We start from the raw sequence: 24,736 nt of genomic DNA, 5'->3' as shown, positions 1-24,736 counted from the left end.
TCAGGCATATTCTTTCTGATGACCCTTTTCTTTCTGTTCATCACTGATAGTTATTCTGGAAGAATGAATCAACAAGAAAAAGTCACTCTTATGAATACACAAGTAAAAGTAAGGACTACTTCAACAAATAGCACCAGAGCAATCTCAATATGAAGTAGGCTTAGGCCATGCAGGTTTTTTTTTTTTTTTTTTGGAGACAGAGTGTCACTATATTGCCCATGGTACAGTGCTGTGGCATCACAGCTCACAGCAACCTCAAACTCTTGGGCTCAAGCAATTTTCTTCTCAGCCTTCCAAGTAGCTGGGTCTACAGGCGTCCAACACAACACCTGGCTGTTTTTCTTTTTGTTATTGTTGTTGTAGTTGTTATTGTTGTTTAGCAGGTCTGGGCCAGGTTCAAACATGCCAGCCCTGGTGTATGTGGCTCGCACCTTAACCACTGAGCTACAGGTACTGAGCCTTGCAAATTAATTTTTTAATCATTAAGTCCAAATACTTTATATTATAAATGAAGGAAATGATTCTCCTAATGGTTAAATGACAGTGATATTTAGTTTCAGAGCCAAGACCAGCAATGAGGTTGGAATGCACAAATTCTAAGGGATGAAATCTAATTAGATCAAGTAATTAAAAAGATAACACTGCAATAAAGTTTTCACATGACAAAAATTGCAATATTGTTTATAATTTTACCCCTCCTGAAAATGCAAAGTCTGGCAATAAGGTCACAGACACGCCCTGTGCTCACTCTTTGGTGGCACTGCATAAACAGCTTGCTGAGGTTTCATAACCTTGGCGCATCCGTGTCTCACAGTTGTGTTCATGTTGATGTGTGGTGGTGTCTCGCTGAGTGGCGTTCAAAAATGTTGTTGTGCGTATGCCATTGTGAGAATGTCAGAGGTTGAATTAGAGCACTGAACAAACATTGGTAGATTTCTTGTTAAACTTGGCAAGAAGGGAAACGAAATCAGGGATGCGTTAGCCCAAGTTATAGGCGTAATGACATGAAGGAAATGGCTGTGTGCAAATGGATTAAGTGTTTTTCTGAGGGGAAAGAAAGCATCACTGATGAAGAGAGGTCAGGGTGTCTCGTAACAAGCAAAACTGATGAAAGAAAACATTGCAAAAATTCACTGGATTGTGTCAAAATCATTGGGTGTCGGTAAAAAGCATAGCAGACCAAGTAAACCTCGAAAGAGAAAAAGTTAACTGAAAATCTTGGCCAACAACTCATGGCTCTTGCATGAGAACAAGGCACCAGCTCACACGGCACTGTCTGTGAGGGATTATTTAGCCAGTAAACAAATAACTGTGTTGAAACACGACTCCCTCCACCCAGTCTGGCCCCCAATGATTTCTTTCTTTACCCAAGATAAAGACAATATTGAAGGAGGATATTTTGATGACATTCAGGATATGCAGGGTAATAGGATGACAGTTCTGATACCCATTCCAGAAAAATAATTCTGAAATAGCTTTAAGGGTGGATGAGGCGCTGACGTCAGTGCATAGTGTCTGAAGGGGAGTATTTTGAAGGTGACCATAGTGATACTCAGCAATGAGGTATGTAGCACTTTTACTAGGATGAGTTTGTGAATGTGTCACACCTGGCATATTCTCTAATATATATTTTTATTATACATAAATCTATGATTACTACCATATATTTTTATGTTACTTATTTTCGTATAATGCATTGCATTCTCTCTCTCTCTTAAAATATTTGAAACTCACTGTGAATTCTGGAATGTCTCTCGTCCAGATGACTCTTTTGTCTCATTTTCACTTTCAGATTTCCTATAAATTAAAAAAGATAAAGAAAAGTACGTACTCTTCAAGATTATCTATTATCTATCAGTATTGAAACATTTCTTAATTCCTCCCTGAGAATTCAAAGTATTCTTCGAATATCTCCCCACTGAGAACTCCCCTCACCTGGTAATTAAAACTGAAACTGTGTACCCTTGCATCCTCATATAGGAGGACAAGCACAGTGATATGCCTTTATCCGAAAATAGACTCAAATCCTTCTTATACTCATCATATTATTGGTTAAACATCTATAACCTTTTTTTGCCATTCATCCTTAGCTCTATTTATTTCTGTTATTTTTATAAGCTACTTTCCCCCTCAAAGGTATGTTTTTCCATGTCTATCCAATACAAGATAATTACTTGGTGGGACCACACCTACAGTGCATCTTACAAGGGTACATGTGAAATTTACTAGGTGTAGAATATAAAAGCCTTAACACAATAACTAAGAAAATGTCGCGAAGGCTGTGTTGACCAGGGTGATGAAAACACTTCAAATTGTATATAAAACCAGCACATTGTACCCCATGATGCCATTAATGTACACAGCTATGATTTAATTGAAAAAAAGATAACTACTTTAATGCATTTAAATCTTGACTGAATTGTCATTATTTTATGTGCCACACATAATTCCAGCAATTTCACATCACCTTTTCAAACTATTTCTATAAATTATATACCTTTTTTATATACATTGCCTTATTAATGTAAGTATTCTAATGGAATTTAATTCATTTTAAGTAAAATAAAGTGGTGGCAGGGGTAGGTATAAAAAGAAAAGGCAGAAATTATTTTATAGCAATTTTCTTGAAGGGAAGTAACCCAATTTTAACATTCATTTTTATTCTTGTGGCAGTTTTACAGATATTTCTATTTGATAATGAAAATTATTGATTGAAAATTATTGGTTTTATTTCTGCATATTAGCTATAGCTATAATCCAGATTTTTCAATCTTATTGTATAGTAACTTTCAATCTCTTCTCCCTGTGACTGCCTATGTCTCAATCTATGTAACTACAAAACTGGCCGAACTTCTTTCCCGAGCTTCTCTATTGCCTTTATTGAAACATCATAAAAATTTCTTAAAACACATATAGATCAAAGTAATAATGTTTAATACACGTTTAATAATTAAAATCAAATAACGAAAGAAACCATATAAACTTTGACCAGAAATCCTTTACATTTAATTTTGGCCCTACAGGAGTCAAAGTTCTTATAATATTAAAATTGCTGGACTTTAAAACATTTGTTCATTATTTGTTATGTTAGTAATTAATATATTAATTATTAAATTCCCATGTAAAATCAAAAATTAATTAATTTTTTTTTTTGAGACAGAATCTCACTCTGTCACCCTGTGTAGAATAATATGGCCTCACAGCTCACAGCAGCCTCAAACTCCTGCATTGAGGTGATCCTCTTGCCTCAGCCTCTGGCGTAGCCGAGACTACAGGTGCCCACCTCAAGGCTTCTAACGGGGCTCTCACTCTTACTCAGCCTGGTCTCAAATTCCTGAGCTCTGGCGATCTGCCTGCCTTGACCTCCCAGCAAGCTAGGATTACAGTTGTGAGACACTGCCCTCTGCCCCCCGCCCCAAATTAAATCTAAATAATAGTTAAATATGCCATGATGCTATGTATTGATTTATTATGAAAAAAAAATTACAAAAGTAACAAATCCTAAATATGAAATCAATATACTCATCGCTTGTGTAGTCCTCAGTTTTCCACTTTCTTCTCTGGAAACCAACTTTTACCAGGATAGCAAGCAGCACACAGAGAATAATGAAAAAAGGGATGAGCAAGAAGAAGGGCCACCGTGTAGGTTTGGAAAAGAAAGGGAGCTCTTCGATGTAGCGTGCTTCTTCTGCAAGAGAGAACATGGAGGAGCTGAAGGCAATCGCCAAGAATACAGCACAGATACGACTGCATTTTCCTAAGGCTATTACCATGAAATCTTTAAATGACTTAATAATTTTATAATTGCTGTTTTTTTTATTTTTATATGGAGAAGGTAATTTGACAGTGTAAATGCTCAAAGACTCTCTTCTAAACGCCGGTGTGTTAGTACTGCCTGTCGCTGTTCAAGACTATCTGTGGGTCTGTGTATGTCCTCTTTTGAAAAATGTCTATTCAGATCTTTTGCCCTTTTAAAATGGAATTATTTGGGTGTTTTCTCTTTCCCATTGAGTTGCTTGAGCTCCTTATATATTCTGGTTATTAGAGTCAGCTGGGTGGTTTTATCCCATTCTGTGGGTTATCTGTTCATCATCTCATTAGTCTGTGGTTTGGATGTTTATGCTTTTGAGGTTTTACTCATGAAAGCTTTGTCCAAACTTTCTTGAAGTGTTTTCCCAATATTTTCTTCCTGCGGCTTTATAGTTTTGAGGCTTTGATTGAAGTTTTAATACATTTTGTTTTATTTTTGTACATGCTAAAAATAGGAGTCTAGTTTCATTCTTCTGGTTCCTAGTTTTCCCAAGGTCATTTATCGAGGGGGATTGTCTTCGTTTTGATGTATGTTGTTGGCATCTTTGTTGAAAATGAATTGACTGTAAATGGGTGGGTTTATTTCCGTTGACCATAAGTTGATTTCGACTTACTGTTGTTATAACAATATGATTGAATTTTATATACTATTTCTACTACCCTTTCAAAGGATATTGATAGAGACTTTCCTATAGCTACTAATTCTAGAAGTGCTTTTGTAGATTTCTTAGGATTTTCAATATAGTTGATCATGTCATCTGGACATATAGGCAGCCTTTTTTCATAACATTTTTCCCTCTCACTTCTTGTTCTTTTCACAATGCAATGGCTAGGGCCTAAGGTGAAATGTTGGATAGACATGGAGAGAGCAGAAAATAAACAGACTTTGTTTGATCAGGTCCCACTGATTCATTTATGGTGCTGCTGCAGTTGCCAAGGGATGTTCTTCATAAAATCTTTTCCTAGGCTGATTTTGTCAAGAGTTTTTCCCACACTTTCTTTCCCACAATTTTTATTGTTTTGTATCTTTTGTCCAGCAAAGTCAATTTTTGTCAGGGCTGAGAGGTGCGGGTCCAGTGTCTGTCTTTTATGTGGCTAACAAGTTCTTCCTGTGGCGTTTATTAAATGAGGATTCTTTGCTCCAGTGTAGGCTTATGTTTAGTTTATCAAAACTGGAGAAATTGGAGAAATTTATGGATATCTATGGCTGGGGCCATCTCTGAGTTCTCTATTCTACTCTATACCAAACTGGTATATGTGTAGCATGCAATACTATTTAGCCATAAAAATACGGAGACATTACATCATTTGTATTAAGCTGGTGGAGTTGAAATACATTCTTCTCTGTAAAGTATCACAAGAATGGAAAAGCAAGTATTCGAGGTAGTCAATACTTACATGAAACCCATATATATAAACAACTACATACCCACACCAAATTAAAAAGCAAGTACATTCTAGTGTGGTCTTTGGTTTGAGACCAGGAACAAGAATTAGTTTTATTTACAAACAAACAAACAAAATCATAGCTCTTTTATATTTGCTCCACATTTTACTTTTAACCAACAGGAAACACGAGTTCTATCTTACAGGTCACTAAAGGCAGCAATGACAGTAAACATTTTCCAACTTCAAAACAATCATTCAACCTTTTGCAACTTCAAAAAAAAAAAAAAAAAACAAACATGTTTTGAAACTATTCTTGAGTTGTTCACTGGCAATCTTCCCAAGACAATTTCAACAATTTTTTAACCAATCTCTTGAAAGCTTTTCTGCTCTCCATGGACCAGCCTATTTCAAAGCCAATGCTACACTGTTATTTTGGACCAACCTTTTTTCTTTTCTGCTAATAATAATAAACAAGCAATCTCTGATTGCTAAGTGAAAGGGACAATTACAATTATGTTGCAGGGACAATGTAGGACCGTACTGATTTGAACCGTATTGATTTGAACTTAGAAGAATAAGAGTTGCCTTGGGCCACATGTTAGATAACAAAACACTAACAAAAGGTGATGGGCACACACACACACCTGGAAAAGGTTTGTTCATGGTTTTCATGACATCCAACACCCCAGGTAAGTAGAACAGTCCTCAAATAATCGGCATGCCACCCACAGACCACAGGTGCAGGACACCCCTGTTTTAGATTCTTTTTTTTTTTTTTTTTGAGACAGAGCCTCAAGCTGTCCCCCTGGGTAGAGTGCTATGGCATTACAGCTCACAGCAACCTCCAACTCCTGGGCTCAAGCGAGTCTCCTGCCTCTGCCTCCCAAGTAGCTGGGACCACAGGCGCCCGCCACAACGCCCGGCTATTTTTTGGTTGCAGCCGTCATTGTTGTTTGGCAGGTCCGGGCTGGGGATTTGAACCTGCCACCTTAGGTGTACGTGGCTGGCGCCTTAGCCGGTTGAGCTATAGGCGCCGAGCCCTGTTTTAGATTCTTACAGAAATATGCAACACTGGCTACTAAAAAATGCTTTGTATTATATTATGCTGCTTGAGAAATTACCTCAAAGCTTAGAAACTTAAGATAAGCATTTGGCTTTCCTCACAATGTTGTGGACTGTGACTTTGGGGAGGGCTTAGTGGGTGGACGTACTTCTTGTCTCCAAGCAGCCAAATTTCATACATTGCAGGAGATTCGTAACAGAAGGAGTGTTCCAAGAATAAGTATGCCACAACATCTAGTCAGACTCTGTAGAAAGACCATGGGAACCCTAGAATGTCAGGCGTGTGTGTTTGACACATCAATCGTCCCATTAAGGCCACTCTGAGCGCTGGGAAGGCACTGGGCTCTGCTGATGCTCAGGGCAGTCGCGTGTGTGCTGAACAGCGCAGGCGGCTGCAGACAGCATGAACACAATCTAACAGTTGCTGCCACAAAGGTCATAGCTTGAAAATACATTAAATTTATATCACGTTTTAAACGTACGACTCTATTACTACCTGGCATTAAAACAGTATCTTCAAATTATGGGGTGAAGGCAAAATCTATGCCTAACTCTAAACCCTAAAAAAAGGCTCTCTACTTATCTGTAAATTCAGGTTTTACATGAAGGACATTCCCTGGCCTTATGCATTCTTGGAAGGGTTGGTTAACTGCTGGCTTTCTGTAAAATTCACCTTGACCTTTGCTCTGTTTGATCAATATTGCAAGAAACTTATGACCCAAGCTCTTGGACCTGCTGTCCCAACTGGAGGTTAGATTTGGTCAACGGGATTCACTGGATAAGGTGCAGAGACTCTGATGAGTAAGACAGCTGTGATATTGTTCTCCTTTCCTCCAGTGTCTCTGCCGGTGGCTGTGTGTCTGTACTCCTGCAGCTCGTGTGGACAGTTCCGCACCCCCAGCTGTGGTCCAGATCTGGCTGTGCAGCCCTGACCATAGTTAGATGTCAGACTAGGTAGCCCAGATTCTGATTTCAGTAACACCATCTCTTCTTGCTGTTCTTCCAGCCCAAAAAAGTGACAGTAGATTTCTTGTTATTGCTAATACCTCATTGCTTCCTGGTTCTTTGATGGGCTTTTCGTCTCTGCCAGCAAGTGCCTGTATTTCATTCTTCCTGTTTGAAAGACTGAAGTTATTTCTGCTTTTGTAGCCAGGGTCTGACTGGCATACCTTGTCTATAATGTTACACATATGGTAATAGATTATTCTCTGGATGTAAATCATAAACATTCGCACATAGTACAGTATTTGATGTCCAAACAACCTAGCCATAAATTGCTATCCATATATTCTTGATTTTATTAAATTTAATATAATCAAATTATGTTTTAATCTTATTTTCTATTTGCTATCAATACTTGCCCTCAGCACGACGTGAAGGTGGAAAATTGCCACTATCAATACTCCCACCAGGCCAGTGAAGGTCTTCATTTTCACAGTTTGGAGGCAAATATGTACGGTGGCAGTGACAGTTCTTTTTGTTGTTACATGACTGAAAGTAGCAGAAATACAAGCTTATGAAGCAAGCAGCAGGAATGACATGTGTGCAAACACAATCATAAAATGATACCAAGCTCAGATAAGGCTGATTTTCCTATGTGTTTGATAGGTGTGGGAATGTGTGTGTGCGTGTGTGCATGTATGCATGTGCACGTGTGTTTGTGTGCATGTGTATATGAGCATGTATGTGTGTGTGTGCATGTGTGTATGTGTGTACGTGTGTGTACGCACAAGTATGCATGTGTATATGTGTGTGGTAAACATTTGTATCTGTACGTATATGTGTGCATGTGTTTTGCGCATGTGTATGTGAGCATGTATGTGTGTGTGCATGCACATGTGTGTTTGTCTGTGCGTGTGTACGTGTATGTGTGTATGTGTATGTGCACGTGCATGTGTGTGCACAGCAGTGCACTCTTTCCTGGGATCAGTCTTAGTGCTGATTATTTTCACCTCAATCACTGGTACTTACACCTCGACTGTTGCATTTTTCAGGAGGGCAGTCGTAACCCAAGTATGAGGCATCCTCACATACCTTATTCCTGCAAACCTAAAAAGGATAAGCCAGAATAAGTTAACTGATAGGTCATCTGAATTTGCCATTTGATGAGAAGAATTCCATACTATGCTAATACAAAAGGTATTCATTTAAGAATAAATATCAGTGCACTAACAATGAATCAGTAATTCATAATGCTACTATGTTTCTAGCATTAGGTTAAACTAGTTATCTGGGAATAAAGACAATTATCAGAGCACCTTCCCTGCTTATACTGGAACAGGAGGCACAAATAAGAAGTAAAAGACAGGTGAACATGTGATAAAGGCCATAAAGGGAAACAGATGGATTTATGGAAGCATAAAATGTAATTTATCTACTATTTAGAATGGTAAAATCTTCTCATTCAGCTGTGATGGTGAATAGGACTTGATGGACATAGAAATAAAAAAGTATACATAGAAAAGCAGCCAATATTTAGAATGGCCCCCAGTAGAAGGTAGCATGGGACCTTTGAGAAAGATAAAGGGCTATCACTCATTAAATTTTCAAGTTCTACAAATGTACCTGGCCCTAGGGGGACCTCAGTGAACAACACAAATCTCATCTTGCTCACATCATAGAAAAAGAGAAAGAGAAAACCAAAAAGCCAGATGTTATGTGTGAGAAGCTATGATCAGCCATCAAGACTATAGAATCTTAGTCTGCATGAGAGAGTTAACCTTGAGTCGGCAAATAATTGGCTGTATTTAGAAGTTTAATTACAAGATCAAAAAGCTGATAAAAGTAGGTTTTGAAAAAAGAGAATAGAAAGGGCAAGAAACTGTAGATAGAAAATTAGACAGTCATTACAATTAGTCCACAAAAATGTTTACTGTAGAGTAAAACTGAGTGATAGTGGAGCAGGATAGTGGTAAAAATATTGTATTTGAGACCTAGTCAAAAAGTTACAAGAAGCTTAGTTAAGCTAATATGGGTTGTATACAGAGGATGAAGGAAGATGACTAAATGATACCAAGGCTTCTGACTTGTTTAATTCTTTTGGTGGTAAAAGAACTGATATAAGGAAAGCTAAGCAAAAATCACCAATGTTTAGCTATGTTATTATCAGATACCTATTTCAATCTATATACTTGAAACCACAGGGAAAAAATACTTAATGCATTTAAGCCTTTTTAATTTTGTGAAGGCAAAAAGTGCAAACCTAAGAAACACATGTATATGTAAAAATAAAAAAAAATACTTAATGCAATGTAGTGATAAGTCGTTAAGCCAAAGAACATGTAATTGGAAATATTTTTTATGAAAATGTTTGCTAAAGGATGTTGGCAGTATTTCTTCAGAATTTTTTTCCTCTGAAAATATATGACCATAGTACAAATTTTAAAGTCCAAGAGTTAATCTGTTCACATAGTTTTGCTCAACATCATTGAATCTGAAAAGATATATTATTTATTGGTTCAGGTCATTATGGCAACACATACTTTTGTTTAAGATTTAGTGGGAAATAGTCTAATGATAAATAGGTGGCCATATTATTTGGGGTGGCTGAGCAAAGTAGTTTAAATGTTCTGTCTCTGGACAAAGAAAAGTATTGCTATAGTTAGAAATGTATCTGTAAGAGGAGGAGCAACACAGCGGCTGAGTAATAGCTTCCTTGCAACTGGGCATGGTGACACGAGAGACAGAGGACTCCAGGCATCTCTGGCTGGTGCAATCTGCCCAGAAGCCTCCCTTTGGGGACACAGGGAGTCAGCGAGAGACTTCTGGACCCCATGAGGAGGACAAAAGCAGTGGAAAACTGGCAAGTGGTTTCGAGCATTTGCTCTGTCCAATCCCGCCGGCAGCTCTAAGTACAGCAGCAGTGAGATTGCAACCTGGAAAGGCCTTATCTGTGAGCTGTTTTGTTTTTTTTTGGACCTGGCACTCAGCTGAAGTGCCTTGGGAGAACTTGGGCAAGAGCGTGGAGGATTTTAAGCATTGTCTAGGGTCCCAGGCTGAGCTGCTGAGTGGGCCGGAGCTAACAGTGTTTGGCTGTGGGCTGCGTGGAGCCACTGTGGGAGACCTGCCCCAGCAAGCTCCGCCGTCAGGGTCACAGAGCAAGGATTGGGTGGGAGACCTTGGGCAGTAATCTAGTGACTGAGTGGCCCAAAGGCAGGGACTGAGACGGCTTACAGCCTTGGCCCTCAGGGGCATAGAATGAGACCAGTTTTGGCACACTGGGTAAGTGGGAAGCCACTTTAGGAGTGATCCCAGTGACAAATGCTTTCCTAGGAAAGCTTCTGTTCAGCCAAGGTCAGCAGTTTAAAGTGCCTTTTACATGGGCTGAGGAGAGATTTAGGCTCTCCACCCTGTGGGGTTTGAGAAATCAGCAGAAGCCTCCAGTCTCCATCTCATACAGCCATATCAGCATTGTGATTAACATCTCATACCCTAGAAGATCACCTGTTGCCCAGACAATATTCAGCAAGATATATATATACACACACTGCTTTGTTTTTGGTTTTTTATTATTATTTTTTTAATTTCAACATTTTCCCTCTAGATTTTTCTTTTTCGTTCTTTCTTCATTTTTCTAGTGTAAATATAATTTTCCATTGTTGCCTACTTTAACAATTAGAACTTCATTTTTGTGAGGGTTTCTATGCCTATTATTTGGTTTTCTCCCCAGTTTTATCCCATAACTTTTCTGTTTACTTGTTTTGGTTTGATTTATAGCATTTTTGTCTTTCCTCTCTACTTGGTGGAGGTGGGGTACCGTGTCTTAACAGCCTGGCAAAGAGCTGCTGATCTCAAGGGAACCACCCAACCCAGCACCCCCAGAGGTTGGGTCAAAATACCCTACTGTACACCTATATTGCTCCTGTCTCCCTCTTTCTGTGCCTTTCTTCTTTTTGTCAGTATTCCCTTTTACTCACCCCCTCTCCTTTCTCTTTTTTTTTCTTTTCTTTTTTCCCCCCTCCTTCTTGCTCTTCTGGTCCTGTACCGAAAGGACTCATTGAAACTCTAGTCCAGAGGCATGGTAACTTAAAGAGCAAGAGGAAGTGAAAGGAAAATTAGGTCAAGGAAACAAATAAAAGAGAACACTCAGGAGGAAGAATCAGCAGAAAAATCCTGGCAACATGAAAAACCAGTCCAAAGCAACCCCTGCAAGAGACTGTGAGGTAGCTACTGCAGAGGATTCCACCTCTAAAAAAATGTTGGAAATGACAGAAAGAGAATTTAGAATACAGATAATGAAAACAATGAAGGAAATGATGGAAACAATGAAGGAAACTGCTGATAAAGTAGAAAATAACCAAAAGGCAATCCAAAAACAGAATCAAATCAGAGATGAATGATATGAAGAATATAGAAAGGATATAGCAGAGCTGAAGGAACTGAAGCAGTCAATTAGGGAACTTAACAATGCAATAGAAAGTATCAACAACAGATTAGACCATGCAGAAGAAAGAACCTCAGAGGTAGAGAACAAAGCTCTTGAGATAACTCAGCTAGTTAAAGAGGCAGAAAAGACGAGAGAGAAAGCAGAATGTTCACTGACAGAATTGTGGGACTATATGAAGCATTCAAACATACAAGTTATAGATATCCCAGGAGGGGAAGAAGAATGCCCCAGGGGAATGGAAGCCATACTAGAGAATATTATAAATGAAAATTTCCCAAATATTACCAAAGATTCTGACATACTCTTTTCAGAGGGATATTGGACTCCAGGTCACCTCAACTCTAACCAAGCTTCTCCAAGACACATTGTGATGAAACTGTCCAAAGTCAAGACAAAATAAAAGATTCTGCAAGGTGCCAGGAGTAAGTGCCAGTTGACCTATAGGGGCAAATACATCACGGTGACTGCAGACTCTCTAATGAAACTTTCCAAGGAAGAAGACAATGGTCATGTACCTTTAATCTACTTTCCACGGAACAATTTCCAGCCCAGAATTCTATATCCTGCTAAGCTAAGCTTTAAAATTGACAGAGAAATCAAATCATTTACTGATACACAAACATTGGGAAATTTGCCACAACAAGGTCAGCTCTACAAGAAATACTTCAACCTGTTCTACACACTGACCATTACAATGGATTGATAGCAAAGTAAGAACTCAGAAATTAAAGAACAGATCCTCACTTCCACAATGATGCAAAAGATAAAACTAAGCAATGGACTCTCACAAAATAAGATGAATAGAACACTACCACATTTATCAATTATCTCAATAAATGTTAATGGCTTGAATTCCCCACTGAAGAGGCATAGATTGGCTGACTGGATTGAAAAACACTAGCCATCCATTCGCTGTCTTCAGGAAACACACCTAGCTTCAAAAGACAAATTAAAACTCTGAGTTAAGGGTTACAAGACAATTTTTCAGTCAAATGGAATTCAGAAGAAAAGAGGAATTGCAATCTTATTTTCATATACATGTGGATTTAAAGCAACTAAAGTCAGAAAAGACAAAGATAGTCACTTTATATTGGTCAAGGGAAAAATTCAACAAGAAGATATTTCAATTTTAAATATTTATGGACCCAGTTTAAATGCTCCCAGATTCTTGAAAAAGACCTTACTCAGTCTGAGCAATATGATTTTCTATAATACCATAACAATAGGGGACTTTAACACTCCTCTTACAGAGCTGGACAGATCCTCTAAACAGAAATTAAACAAAGATATAAGGGACTTAAATGAGACCCTAGAACAACTGTGCTTGATAGACACAGTTGTCTATCGAGATAGACAACACTCCATCCCAAAGATAAAGAATATACATTCTTCTCACTGCCCCATGGAAATTGTCCAAAATTGATCATATCCTAGGACACAAAAAAACTCTCAACAGAATCAAAAGAATTGAAATTTTCCCTTGTATCTTCTCAGACCACAAGGCATTAAAGGTAGAACTCAACTCCAAGAAATACGTTCAACCTCACACAAAGGCATGGAAATTAAACAACCTTCTGTTGAATGACAATTTGGTGCAGGAAGAAATAAAAAAAAAATCATTACCTTTCTTGAGCACAACAACAATGAAGATACAAGCTACCAAAACCTGTGGGATACTTCAAAGGCAGTTCTGAGAGGAAAATTTATCACTTTAGATGCCTACATTCGAAAAACAGAAATAGAACGCATCAACAAACTCACAAGCCATCTTATGGAACTGGAAAAAGAAGAACAATCTAAGCCTAAACCCAGCAGAAGAAAAGAAATATCCAAAATTAAATCAGAGATCAATGAAATTGAAAACAAATTCTGAATTCAGAAAATTAATGAAACAGAGCTGGTTTTTTGAAAAAATAAATAAAATAGATAAACCTTTGGCCAGACTAACTAGAAATAGAAAAGTAAAATATCTAGTAACTTCAATCAGAAATGATAAAGGGGAAATAACAACTGATGCCACAGAGATACAAGAGGTCATCACTACTTGGAATCACATCCTCTCTCTCGACTCAGCCAGGAAGAATAGAGCCCTGAAGAAACAAATTTCAAGCACTGAGATCAAAGAAACCATAAAAAAAAATCTTCCAGCAAAAAAATGCCCTGCTCCAGATGGCTTCACACCAGAATTCTATCAAACCTTCAAAGAAGAGCTTATTCCCATACTGCAGAAATTATTCCAAAAAGTTGAGGAGGAAGGAATCTTCCCCAACACCTTCTATGAAGCAAACATCACCCTGATACCAAAACCAGGAAAAGACCCAACTAAAAAGGAGAACTTTAGACCAATTTCACTAATGAATATAGATGCAAAAATTCATAACAAAATCCTAGCCAATAGATACAGCTTATCATCAAAAAAGTCATACATCATGATCAAGTAGTTTTCACCCCAGGGATGCAAAGCTGGTTTAACATATGCAAGTCCATAAACGTTATCCACTGTATTAACAGAAGCAGAAACAAAGACCATATGATCCTCTCGATAGATGCAGAAAAGTCATTCGATAAAATCCAGCATCTTTTTCTAATTAGAACACTGAAGAGTATAGGCATACATGGCATATTTCTGAAACTGATCAAAGCTATCTATGACAAACCCACAGCTAATATTTTACTGAATGGAGTAAAACTGAAAGCTTTTCCTCTTAGAACTGGAACCAGACAAGGTTGTCTTCTGTCACCATTACTATTCAACATAGTGCTGGAAGTTCTAGCCAATGCAATTAGGCAAGACAAAGGGCATCCACATGGTAGCAGGGGAGGTCAAACTCTCCCTCTTTGCCGACGATATGATCTTATACATAAGAGAACCCCAAAGACTCAACCACAAGACTCCTGGAAGTCATCAAAAAATACAGTGATGTCTCAGAATATAAAATCAATGTCCACAAGTCAGTTGCCTTTGTATATGGCAATAACAGTCAAGATGAGAGGCTAACTAAGGGCACAACTCCCTTCACCATAGCTTTAAAGAAAATGAAATAGCTAGGAATATACCTAACAAAGGAGGTGAGGGACCTCTAGAAAGAAAATTATAAAACCCTAAGAAAGGAAATAGCGGAGGATATTAACAAATGGAAGAACATACCATGCTCATGGCTGGGAAGAATCAATATTGTTAAAATGCCTATATTTCCCCAAACAATCTACCTATTCGATGCCATCCCTATTAAAATACCAACATCATTTGGTGGCACCTGTGGCAAAGGAGTAGGGCACCAGTCCCATATGCTGGAGGTGGTGGGTTCAAACCCAGCCGTGGCCAAAAATTGCAAACTCTCCCCCCAAAATCATACTTTCAAGATTTGGAAAAAATGATTCTGCATTTTGTATGGAACCAGAAAAAGCCCTTATAGCTAAGGCAGTTCTTAGTAATAAAAACCAAGCTGGGGCATCAGCATACCAGATTTTAGGCAGTACTACAAAGCCATAGTGGTCAAGATAGCATGGTACTGGCACAAAAATAGAGACATAAACATTTGGAATAGAATAGAAAACCAGGAAATGAAACTAACATCTTACAACCACCAAATCTTCAATAAACCAAACAAGAACACACCTTGGGGGAAAGACTCCCTGTTCAATAAATGGTGCTAGGAGAACTAGATATGCACATGGAAAAAACTGAAACTGGACCCACACCTTTCTCCATTCACAAAAATTGATTCAAGATGGATAAACAACTTAAATTTAAGGCATGAAACAATAAAAATCCTGAAAGAAAGCATAGGAAAAACACAAAAAGATATTGGCCTGAGGAAAGACTTCATGAAGAAGACTGCCGTGGCAATTGCAACAACAACAAAAATAAACAAATGGGATTTGATTAAACTGAAAAGATTCTCTGCAGACAGCTAAGAAGACAAACAAAGCAAATAGACAACCTACACATTGGGAAAGGATATTTGCATATTTTGAATCAGACAAAAGCTTGATAACTAGGATCTATAGAGAGCTCAAATTAATCCACATGAAAAAAGCCAACAATCCCATATATCAATGGGCAAGAGAGATGAATAGAACCTTCTCTAAAGAAGACAGATGAATGGCTAACAAACATAAGAAGAAATGCTCATCATCCCTAATTATTAGAGAAATGTGAATCAAAACCACCCTGAGATACCATCTAACCCCAGAGAGAATGGCCCACATCACAAAATCTCAAAACTGCAGATGCTGGCATGGATGTGGAGAGAAAGGAACACTTTTACACTGCTGGTGGGACTGCAAACTAATACAATCTTTTTGGAAGGAAGTATGGAGAACCCTCAAAGAACTCAAGTTAGACCTCCCATTTGATCCTGCAATCCCATTACTGGGCATCTACCCAGAAGAAAAAAATCCTTTTATCATAAAGACACTTGCACTAGACTGTTTATTGCAGCTCAATGTACAATCGCCAAAATGTGGAAACAGCCTAAATGCCCACCAACCCAGGAATAGATTAACAAGCTGTGGTATATGTACACCATGGAATACTATTCAGCCATTAAGAAAATGGACACTTAACAGCCTTTGTATTAACCTGGATGGAAGTGGAACACATTATTCTTAGTAAAGCATCACAAGAATGGAGAAGCATGAATCCTATGTACTCAATTTTGATATTAGGACAGTTAATGACAATTAATGACATGGTAGGGGTGGGGGAAAGGAAGAGCAGAGAGAGGGAAGGAGGGAGGGGGTGGGGGTCTCGGTGTGTGACACACCTTTTGGGGGCAAGACAGGATTGTAAGAGGGACTTTACCTAACAAATGCAATCAGTGTAAGCCAGTTTCTTGTACCCTCAATCAATCCCCAACAATAAAAAAAAAAAAAAATTTGTACACCCTTAATATTTTGAAATTTAAAAAACCATAAAAATATATAAAAAATAGTCAGTGAGTTTGTTATTTTCCATTTTTCTTTATTGATGCTTAATTCTCAGGGAGAATATTAAATATTATTTGCCAGCAGAGTAAGGAAGTTGTTAGGAAGTTACATGGGAAGAAAGATCACTCACCTGATTGTTGCCACACTTAGTCCCGTCTTTTACCCACATTTCATTGCTTTTTTCATGACCGTAGGGATAGTCCAGGGAAACACAGATTAGTTTCTCTGCGTTTGCATAAGCGACAGTCGCGCCTGCCTTCTTAATTACAGTATCTGTGTTGTATACACATATTAATTTTCCACACTTCACATCTCTGTAATTGGTCCATAAAGGAAAATGATTAATTCTAATTTAGAAAAATATTGAAATAGCATCTCTAAAACAAACAGATTTAAATAAAGTATTCAAGGTTTTTGAAAAAAATATCAGTGATCCATCTTTATAAACCCTCAAATTTGAGGGCCTTGCCTCTGAACAAGGTTCCCTTTTCAACTTAAGCTATAGGTCCCAGACGGACAAAATTCTAAAAACTCACATTCAAGAAATATTTCGATTTCATGCTATAAAAATGAAAATAAAATCATTAAGATACATCATAATGATATTACTGGGAACTGCAAGAAAATCAAAAAACTAACCAGGATATGAGGAAGTATGAGCAGCATAAAAACAGTAACATAACTGAAGATCGGCCTTGCAGCAAAAATAATTGAAAACTAGAAGACTGTTGAATGATATTTTCAAAGGTGAAACAGAATATCTGCGGTTTTCCCACTGTACACGCAGAGAAAATATCCCTTGAAATGAGGTGTTGGCATTTTCTGCCAATAATTAATAAAATTCGTTATCAGCAGTCTTGGACTAATGAAAAGCTTAACTCTTTAGACTGAGCGGAATTTATTCTAGATGATGCTTGGAGCAGTGCAAAAGTCATGTAGCTTTGTTAGTGAAGGACGTTCTCTTCTGTTCCTAGTAGAAGAGAGTGGTTTTCATGGGTTTGTGCTAGATTTTGTGATAAATCACACACCAAAATAGAACTGTGGAGGCAAATCTACCTAAGGAAGCACTGTGAGAGAGATCCAGTACGAGGTTAATCAGCTTCCCTCAGAACATTTAAAAACTGGCCCATTTGTCAAAAACAACTATTTCACTAAAAATAGACCTGCCATTTGATCCTATAATTCCTCTACTAGGTATATATCCAGAAGACCAAAAATCATATTATAACAAAGATATATGTACCAGAATGTTTATTGCAGCCCAATTCATAGTTGCTAAGTCATGGAAGAAGTCCAAGTGCCCACTGAGCCATGAATGGCAGTAATGTATCTTACTGAGTAAAATATTTTGAATTGAATTGATGTAAATAAATATATAGATATCTAAATAAACATCAAGAAGGAAATACTTCTTCCTACCATACATTTCTAGCTAATATGACAAAGTCAATAACGGAATTAGAAAATCACTAATGGACTTTAAAACCAGCTGGCAAAAATTCAAACAGGAACAGAATGTGCCCAGTCTTAACACTCCACAACTGTGCTATTTAACACAAAAGAGAAAATGATAGCTTTATAGCTGAGGAACTTAAAAAAATTATAACTTTACCAAAATAGTCAACCTAAAATTTCCAATACTGAAAGAAAATAGCATGTGTCTTAAAAAGATTTGGGGCACAGCATTGCTTTGGTGGTAAAGATGCCAAAATGTATAACTTGGATATAATTATGACACATACCAAAGAAGCCCAAATTAAAGAAAAATTCTGCAAAACAATTATTCTGTGCTATTGCTTTTTAAAGCTACTGAAAAGGAAGGCAAAAACAGCAAAAAAACAAGTTTCAGATTAAGGAATTCTAAAAATACATTATGAGTAGATGCATTATGAGTAGCTGAGTCTGGATTTGTTCTCAAATAAGAGAAAACATCTCTAAACACTCTATTGGGACAACCGATGAAATTTTAATGAAACCTATTTGATGGCTACAACACAATGTTATAAGAAAATATTTTTGTTCTCAAGAAAAACACACAAATCTGCTGAGGTGTAAAGCACAGTCTCCAACTTACAATCAAATGGTTCAGAGAACAATTATGGAAAGAGAAAAGGAGCGAAGCACTAGAGAAAGGGAAGCGTTAAGCAGATGGACAAAGTGTAAACATGTGTTCAGACGCTGAGCAAAGTGTAGACGAGGGTCCTTTCTGGCACATAGAGCGACCTGCCAGTGGGAAGTTGTTTTACAGAGTTTGTACTCTTAACTTTTGAAATATTAAAATGCAATTTTACAACAAAATAGTGGGTCTCAGTAACATCCCAGTTCTAACAGATATAAAAATAGTAACAGTTTACAGTTCACACACTGGTAGGGCATGCAATGTGTCAGCCAGCATTCTAAATGATTTTCATGCAGTATATTCCATGCTGGCACCAAACCAATGATGGTCGTGTTTCTAATATTTATGCCTTACGCATGAGAATACGTGCCAGAAGTCACACAAATAAGTCAACAATGAAATGAGGATTTAAAACGGGACGTCTGGCCGTAGAGTGCAGGCACCTTCCTAAACGCTGAGCTTTACTTCCTAGACAGCAAAGATACGTTTATCTTCATTTCATCCCTATGAAAATCAGCATCCTTTGTAAAATTAAGGTGACAGCAAGCAAGTCAAAAATGATTACTGATGTGTAAATAATGTATCCCATACGGAAATTTAGCACTTAGTGGGAAAATACAAAGAACAATCTGGGTATCAGAAAAAGAAATGCGGCTGGTGTAATCCCAGCATTCTGGGAGGCTGAGGTGGGTGGATCACTTCAGCTCAGGAGTTTGAGATCAGCCTGAGCAAGAGTGAGACTCTATCTCTACTAAAGCTAGAAAAATTAGCCAGGCATTGTGGCAGGCACCTATAGTCCCAGCTACTCAGGAGGTTGAGGCAGGAGGATGGCTTGAGCCCAGGAGTTTGAGGTTGCTGTGAGCTGTGATGCCACAGCACTCTACCCCGGGTGACAGAGTGAGACTCTGTCTCAAAACAAACAAACAAAAAAAAAAATAATAAGAAAAAGGAATACTGACTCTTGTCTGTACAAGTTTTATAATTCCATCAAACTTGATCTTACTTTATACTGGGTGATATTTTCCTTCTATATAAACTTAATTGGTGATATTTTCAAATATAAGGTAATAAGCAGAGGTTCTCAAATAGGTTTCTGAAAACATACTTAAGTTCACACTTCTTGTATCCATCACCTTCTGGGCCACAGTTCCCAGATATATCACCCTTGGTATTAAGTTCAATGAAACACTGGTCACTACCGAACTGTGTAGCTAAAGAAAAGTATGGTTAGTCATATTGAGTGAGTACTTACTTAAAATAATCAACAAAAACACATAAAATTACAAAATGAGTTAAAATACATTTACAAAACAAGATCACACTACAACTTTCAAAATAAAAACTAAATTTTTAAGATTATGCAAAACCACTTAACACTTAAAAATTGAAAGGATTCTTGACTGCTATCCATAAACATATACCCAAGTTAACTATGGGATACAGGTTAACTTCTAAGGTTGGTAAGACTATACATTCCTTTCTGTAAGTACATAAGAAACTTGTTAAAAATAATTGAATGGGCTCGGCGCCTATAGCTCAACTGGCTAAGGCGCCAGCCACGTACACCTAAGGTGGCGGGTTCGAATCCCCAGCCTGGACCCGCCAAACAACAATGACGGCTGCAACCAAAAAATGGCCAGGCGTTGTGGCAGGCGCCTGTGGTCCCAGCTACTTGGGAGGCGGAGGCAGGAGACTCGCTTGAGCCCTGGAGTTGGAGGTTGCTGTGAGCTGTAATGCCACGGCACTCTACCCAGGGGGATAGCTTGAGGCTCTGTCTAAAAAAAAAAAAAAATAATAATTGAATGAGTGGCCAATAAACAGTTATTTTTTTCATAAATGTCTTTTCAAATCAAACCACTAACCAATTATGTCATTTTTTATCATAATTTCTTCAAACCAAAAAAATCTTGGCATCATCATCTCTTCATTCTCAGTCTCACTACAAATTCATATGCATAACCCTTTTAGTTTTAATTCTCGTAAGATCCAACCTACTTAAGGACAAGTTTATTTTTCATAATCCACATTGGCTCTGCTCTGAAACACGTAGCCAAAAGTCTTTGACAAGAGATTGACCCATTGCATAGTGTTGATGGAGAAAAATGATATTCTGATATTCCATGAGAGGAGCCTTGGTGGACAGACTAGGATCTCAGCTAAAACCCCTACAGGCACAGTGAACTGAGAATATATAGTTTATTTTACCTCGGAGGTTATTTATAAAGATGATTATGGGCGAGAAGTCAAAATTTTAAGCTTGGCTAGGGCAACGAGCCATTCCTGGTGGGCAGAAAAATAAGCCCTATTTTAATAATCTTTTATAGCTGTAATGACAGAATACAGTATATAATTGGTTTCTTCCTTAAGGGTTTTTCCTGATTCTAAACATGTGTAGGACAGGAGATTAAAATACAAGGAGAGATAACTATAGTCTAGAAAGTAGAAGGGAAGAAGACAGGAAGGGGACGGGAAGGGGCGGGGGGAGGGTATTTTGGGGGACCTCACCTAATGTGCATGATGCAATGGTACATTTCAAAACTATTAAGAAATGAGTATAATTGTGATGGATGTGTTATTTAGTTCAATGTAAGCATTTCACATTGTATATCAAAGCAGTACACTGAACCCCATAAATGCATCAATGTACGAAGTTATGATTTAATAATAATAATAAAAGATAAATGGGGTTGAAAAAATATATAAGGAGATAACTTCCATTAAGCAGAGTAGATTTTTCTGCAGTCTCTGTCTTGTGGTTACATGCCTGCCAGGGTTGGGAGTGTCAGGGAACAGAACAAACTCTCAGCTGAAAGCCCTGGAAAGTGGCACCCAAGGGTGAACTAGACCTCCACAGAGCCTCATCTACTCTCTAACCAAACTTTGACAAACATCATTTTGTGATTAGAGCAATCTGTCTCTCATCTCATATGCTGAGCAGAAGAAAAAGATTGATGATATCAACACATGACTGGCATTCGGACTGTAAATGGGTTTTCTAAAAGGCAAAATTTAGGCGGCGCGTGTGGCTCAAAGGAGTAGGGCGCTGGCCCCATATGCCGGAGGTGGCAGGTTCAAACCCAGCCCCAGCCCAAAACTGCAAAATTTAAAGATTAAAGGCAAGTGGAATAAGTAAAAAATAACTCGATATATGTCTTCATCTAAAATACCCTGAAGAGAGGAGGAGAGGAGAGTAGGAAGGGGTGTGGGGAGGCAGAGGGGCGAGGGGAGGGGAAGGGGGGCCTAGCCAGCCCTCACCTAAAGAGTACAATGTAAGGGTATATGGCTCCTGGGTGAGGGGCTCAACTACGCCTTTGACTTTACCTTACAAAAGGCAAACAATGTTTACCCTCATGTTAATCTGAAATAAAAAATAAATAAGAAAATTAAAATAGAGGGCGGTGCCTGTGGCTCAAGGAGTAGGGCACTGGCCCCATGTGCTGGAGGTGGTGAGTTCAAACCCAGCCCAAAACTGCAAAATAATAATAATAATAAAAATAAAAAAATAAATACAATCACTCAAGAGAAAACGACATCTAGCTATATTAAAATAATTGAGTAAAAGCATCCTGGAACATAAATGCTAAAATAAATTACAAAGCATATAAATTTGCAAGAAGGGAACTATCCAAAATAAATGAATGGGAATAATTGTGGAGGTTTAATTAAAAATAAAGATATACTTGAAGTTTTAACTACCCACACATTGTAGTATTAAATCACAGCCCATGAAACTCAGAGAAGACTAATCAGAAGTCAACACACACACACACATATGTCACGTGGATGTGTCTTAAGACCAAAGACAGAGAAAATGTTGATGGAAGAAAAAGTAAAGAAACACATTATGGCAGATTTTTTTTTTCCTCAGAAAATACGAAAATCATTCAACATTTTAAAATCCCAAAAGGAAAAAAGTAGATAATCCTTAATGCTGTGCCAACTTAAAATATGTTTCAAAAATTAAGGGTGGGGGGGAAGACTTTTGCAGACTAGCCCAAAATACGTTTCCAGAAGGCCCTCATTTCAAGAAATGCTAATGAAGATTATTTAGGCAAAAGGAATATGATTCCAGATAGAAATATGAAACTATGCAAAGAAATAGCAAGGGCTTCAAATGGAATAAATCGAGGCAAACATAACTTTCTGTCCTTTTAATTACTTATAAAAATAATTTTGTAAAGCAGAAACAGAAACAATGTATCATAAGCTTATAGCGAACATAAAAAGTCAAATATGTATCAGCATAAAAAGTCAAATATGTATCAGCGGCAGTGCACAAGACGAAAGAGAGGAATGGTGTGTACTATTCTTTCAAGCTTCATGTGTCTAAGGCACTGTGTTTGAAGTGGGATAGTAATAAGAAAGGTATATTTTAATTAATTAAAAATATTATAAAACCTAGGACGATCATACAAAAATATCAAAATAATGAGCCAACATTGGAAATACAAAATTGAAACTTAGAGATAACTTCCAAAATGGCAGAGTGAGGACCTCAGAGGATTTGGTCTCCCACTAAAATAATAAAAATAAAGGGAGAAGGAAGGAGAGAGGAGGAGGGAGGGGGATTGGTGTGCTCCTACCTAACGGGCACCGTGTAAGGGTGTATGTCACACTTCCTGGGTGACATACATTCTTTATTATAAAATAATAAAAATAGGTTGGCGCCTATGGCTCAAGGAGTAGGACGCTGGCCCCATATATAGCAGGTGGCAGGTTCAAACCCTGGCCAAAAAAACTGCATTAAAAAAAATAAAAATGGCTCGGCGCCTATAGCTCAACCGGCTAAGGCGCCAGCCACGTACACCTAAGGTGGCGGGTTCGGATCCCCAGCCCGGACCCGCCAAACAACAATGACGGCTGCAACCAAAAAATAGCCGGGCGTTGTGGTGGGCGCCTGTGGTCCCAGCTACTTGGGAGGCGGAGGCAGGAGACTCGCTTGAGCCCAGGAGTTGGAGGTTGCTGTGAGCTGTAATGCCATGGCACTCTACCCAGGGGGAAAGCTTGAGGCTCTGTCTCAAAAAAAAAATAAAAAAATAAAAAAATAAAAATATGAGCAAAATAGTAAAACTGAGAACTGAAGCCAAAATCTACTGATCCAAGTGAAGTGTATCTGTCCAAATCAAAGACTGAAACTAGTGTGACAGTCAGTTTTGTGCGTTGGCTTGGCTATTGAAAACAAATCTAGGAGTGTTTTATAGGTATTTCATAGATTAAATCTATGATCAATTTACTTTTTTTTTTTTTTTTTTTTTTGGCGGGGGCTGGGTTTGAACCTGCCACCTCTGGCATATGAGGTGGGCACCCTACTCCTTTGAGCCACAGGCACCAGCCTGATCAATTTACTTTAAGCAAGAAAGAGTGTTCTAGAGGGAGGAGGTCTGCCTGGGCCTCATTCATCAGTGGAAAGATCTTTAGAGCAGGCTTCCCAGAAAAAGAAGAAATTCTGCCTGTGGACTTCCATTTCAGTTCATAACCTAACATTTCCATCCTGCCCTTCTTTTTTTTTGAGACAGAGCCTCAAGCTATCCCCCTGGGTAGAGTGCTGTGGCATCACAGCTCACAGCAACCTCCATCTCCTGGGCTTAAGGTGATTCTCTTGCCTCAGCCTCCTGAGTAGCTAGGACTACAGGCACCTGCCACAACACCTGGCTATTTTTTTGTTGCAGTTTGGCCAGGGCTGGGTTTGAACCTGCCACCCTCAGTATATGGGGCTGGTGCCCTACTCACTGAGCCATAGGTGCCCCCCCAAAATTATAATTTTTTTGTGTGTGTATATTTTATCACAAAGAAAAAGATTAAACGTCCTCAATTATATGCCAACAAACCCAATCCAGCAACATCAAAATGACTACGTGGTTGTTTTTCCAAGAATACAAGGTTCATTTAACACAAAGGAGCCAAGGGTAATGTATCATATTTTTTTTTTTTTTTTTTGAGGCAGAGCCTCAAGCTATCCCCCTGGGTAGAGTGCCATGGCATCACAGCTCACAGCAACCTCTAACTCCTGGGCTCAAGCGAGTCTCCTGCCTCAGCCT

At 38.3% G+C, this 24,736-nt stretch overlaps 1 protein-coding gene across 1 annotated transcript in view; it reads right to left on the bottom strand.

Annotated features, from left to right (window-relative positions):
• The window catches only part of ADAM2 (ADAM metallopeptidase domain 2), a 59,358-nt gene continuing 34,622 nt past the window's right edge, over positions 1-24,736 (bottom strand). The window contains exons 15-21 of the mRNA XM_012812223.1: positions 19,804-19,909; positions 16,710-16,893; positions 8,233-8,310; positions 7,623-7,752; positions 3,523-3,682; positions 1,735-1,797; positions 1-55 (exon numbers count right to left, since the gene is read on the bottom strand). Coding sequence (XP_012667677.1) covers positions 1-55; positions 1,735-1,797; positions 3,523-3,682; positions 7,623-7,752; positions 8,233-8,310; positions 16,710-16,893; positions 19,804-19,909 — 776 coding nt within the window. The remainder of the gene's footprint in view (positions 56-1,734; positions 1,798-3,522; positions 3,683-7,622; positions 7,753-8,232; positions 8,311-16,709; positions 16,894-19,803; positions 19,910-24,736) is intronic.

Source organism: Otolemur garnettii, unplaced genomic scaffold, assembly GCF_000181295.1.
Source record: "Otolemur garnettii isolate 467f Iridium unplaced genomic scaffold, OtoGar3 scaffold00197, whole genome shotgun sequence".
Taxonomy (NCBI): Eukaryota; Metazoa; Chordata; class Mammalia; order Primates; family Galagidae; genus Otolemur; species Otolemur garnettii.
Note: the sequence above shows the minus strand (reverse complement) of the source record. Positions and strands in the feature narration are given on the sequence as shown.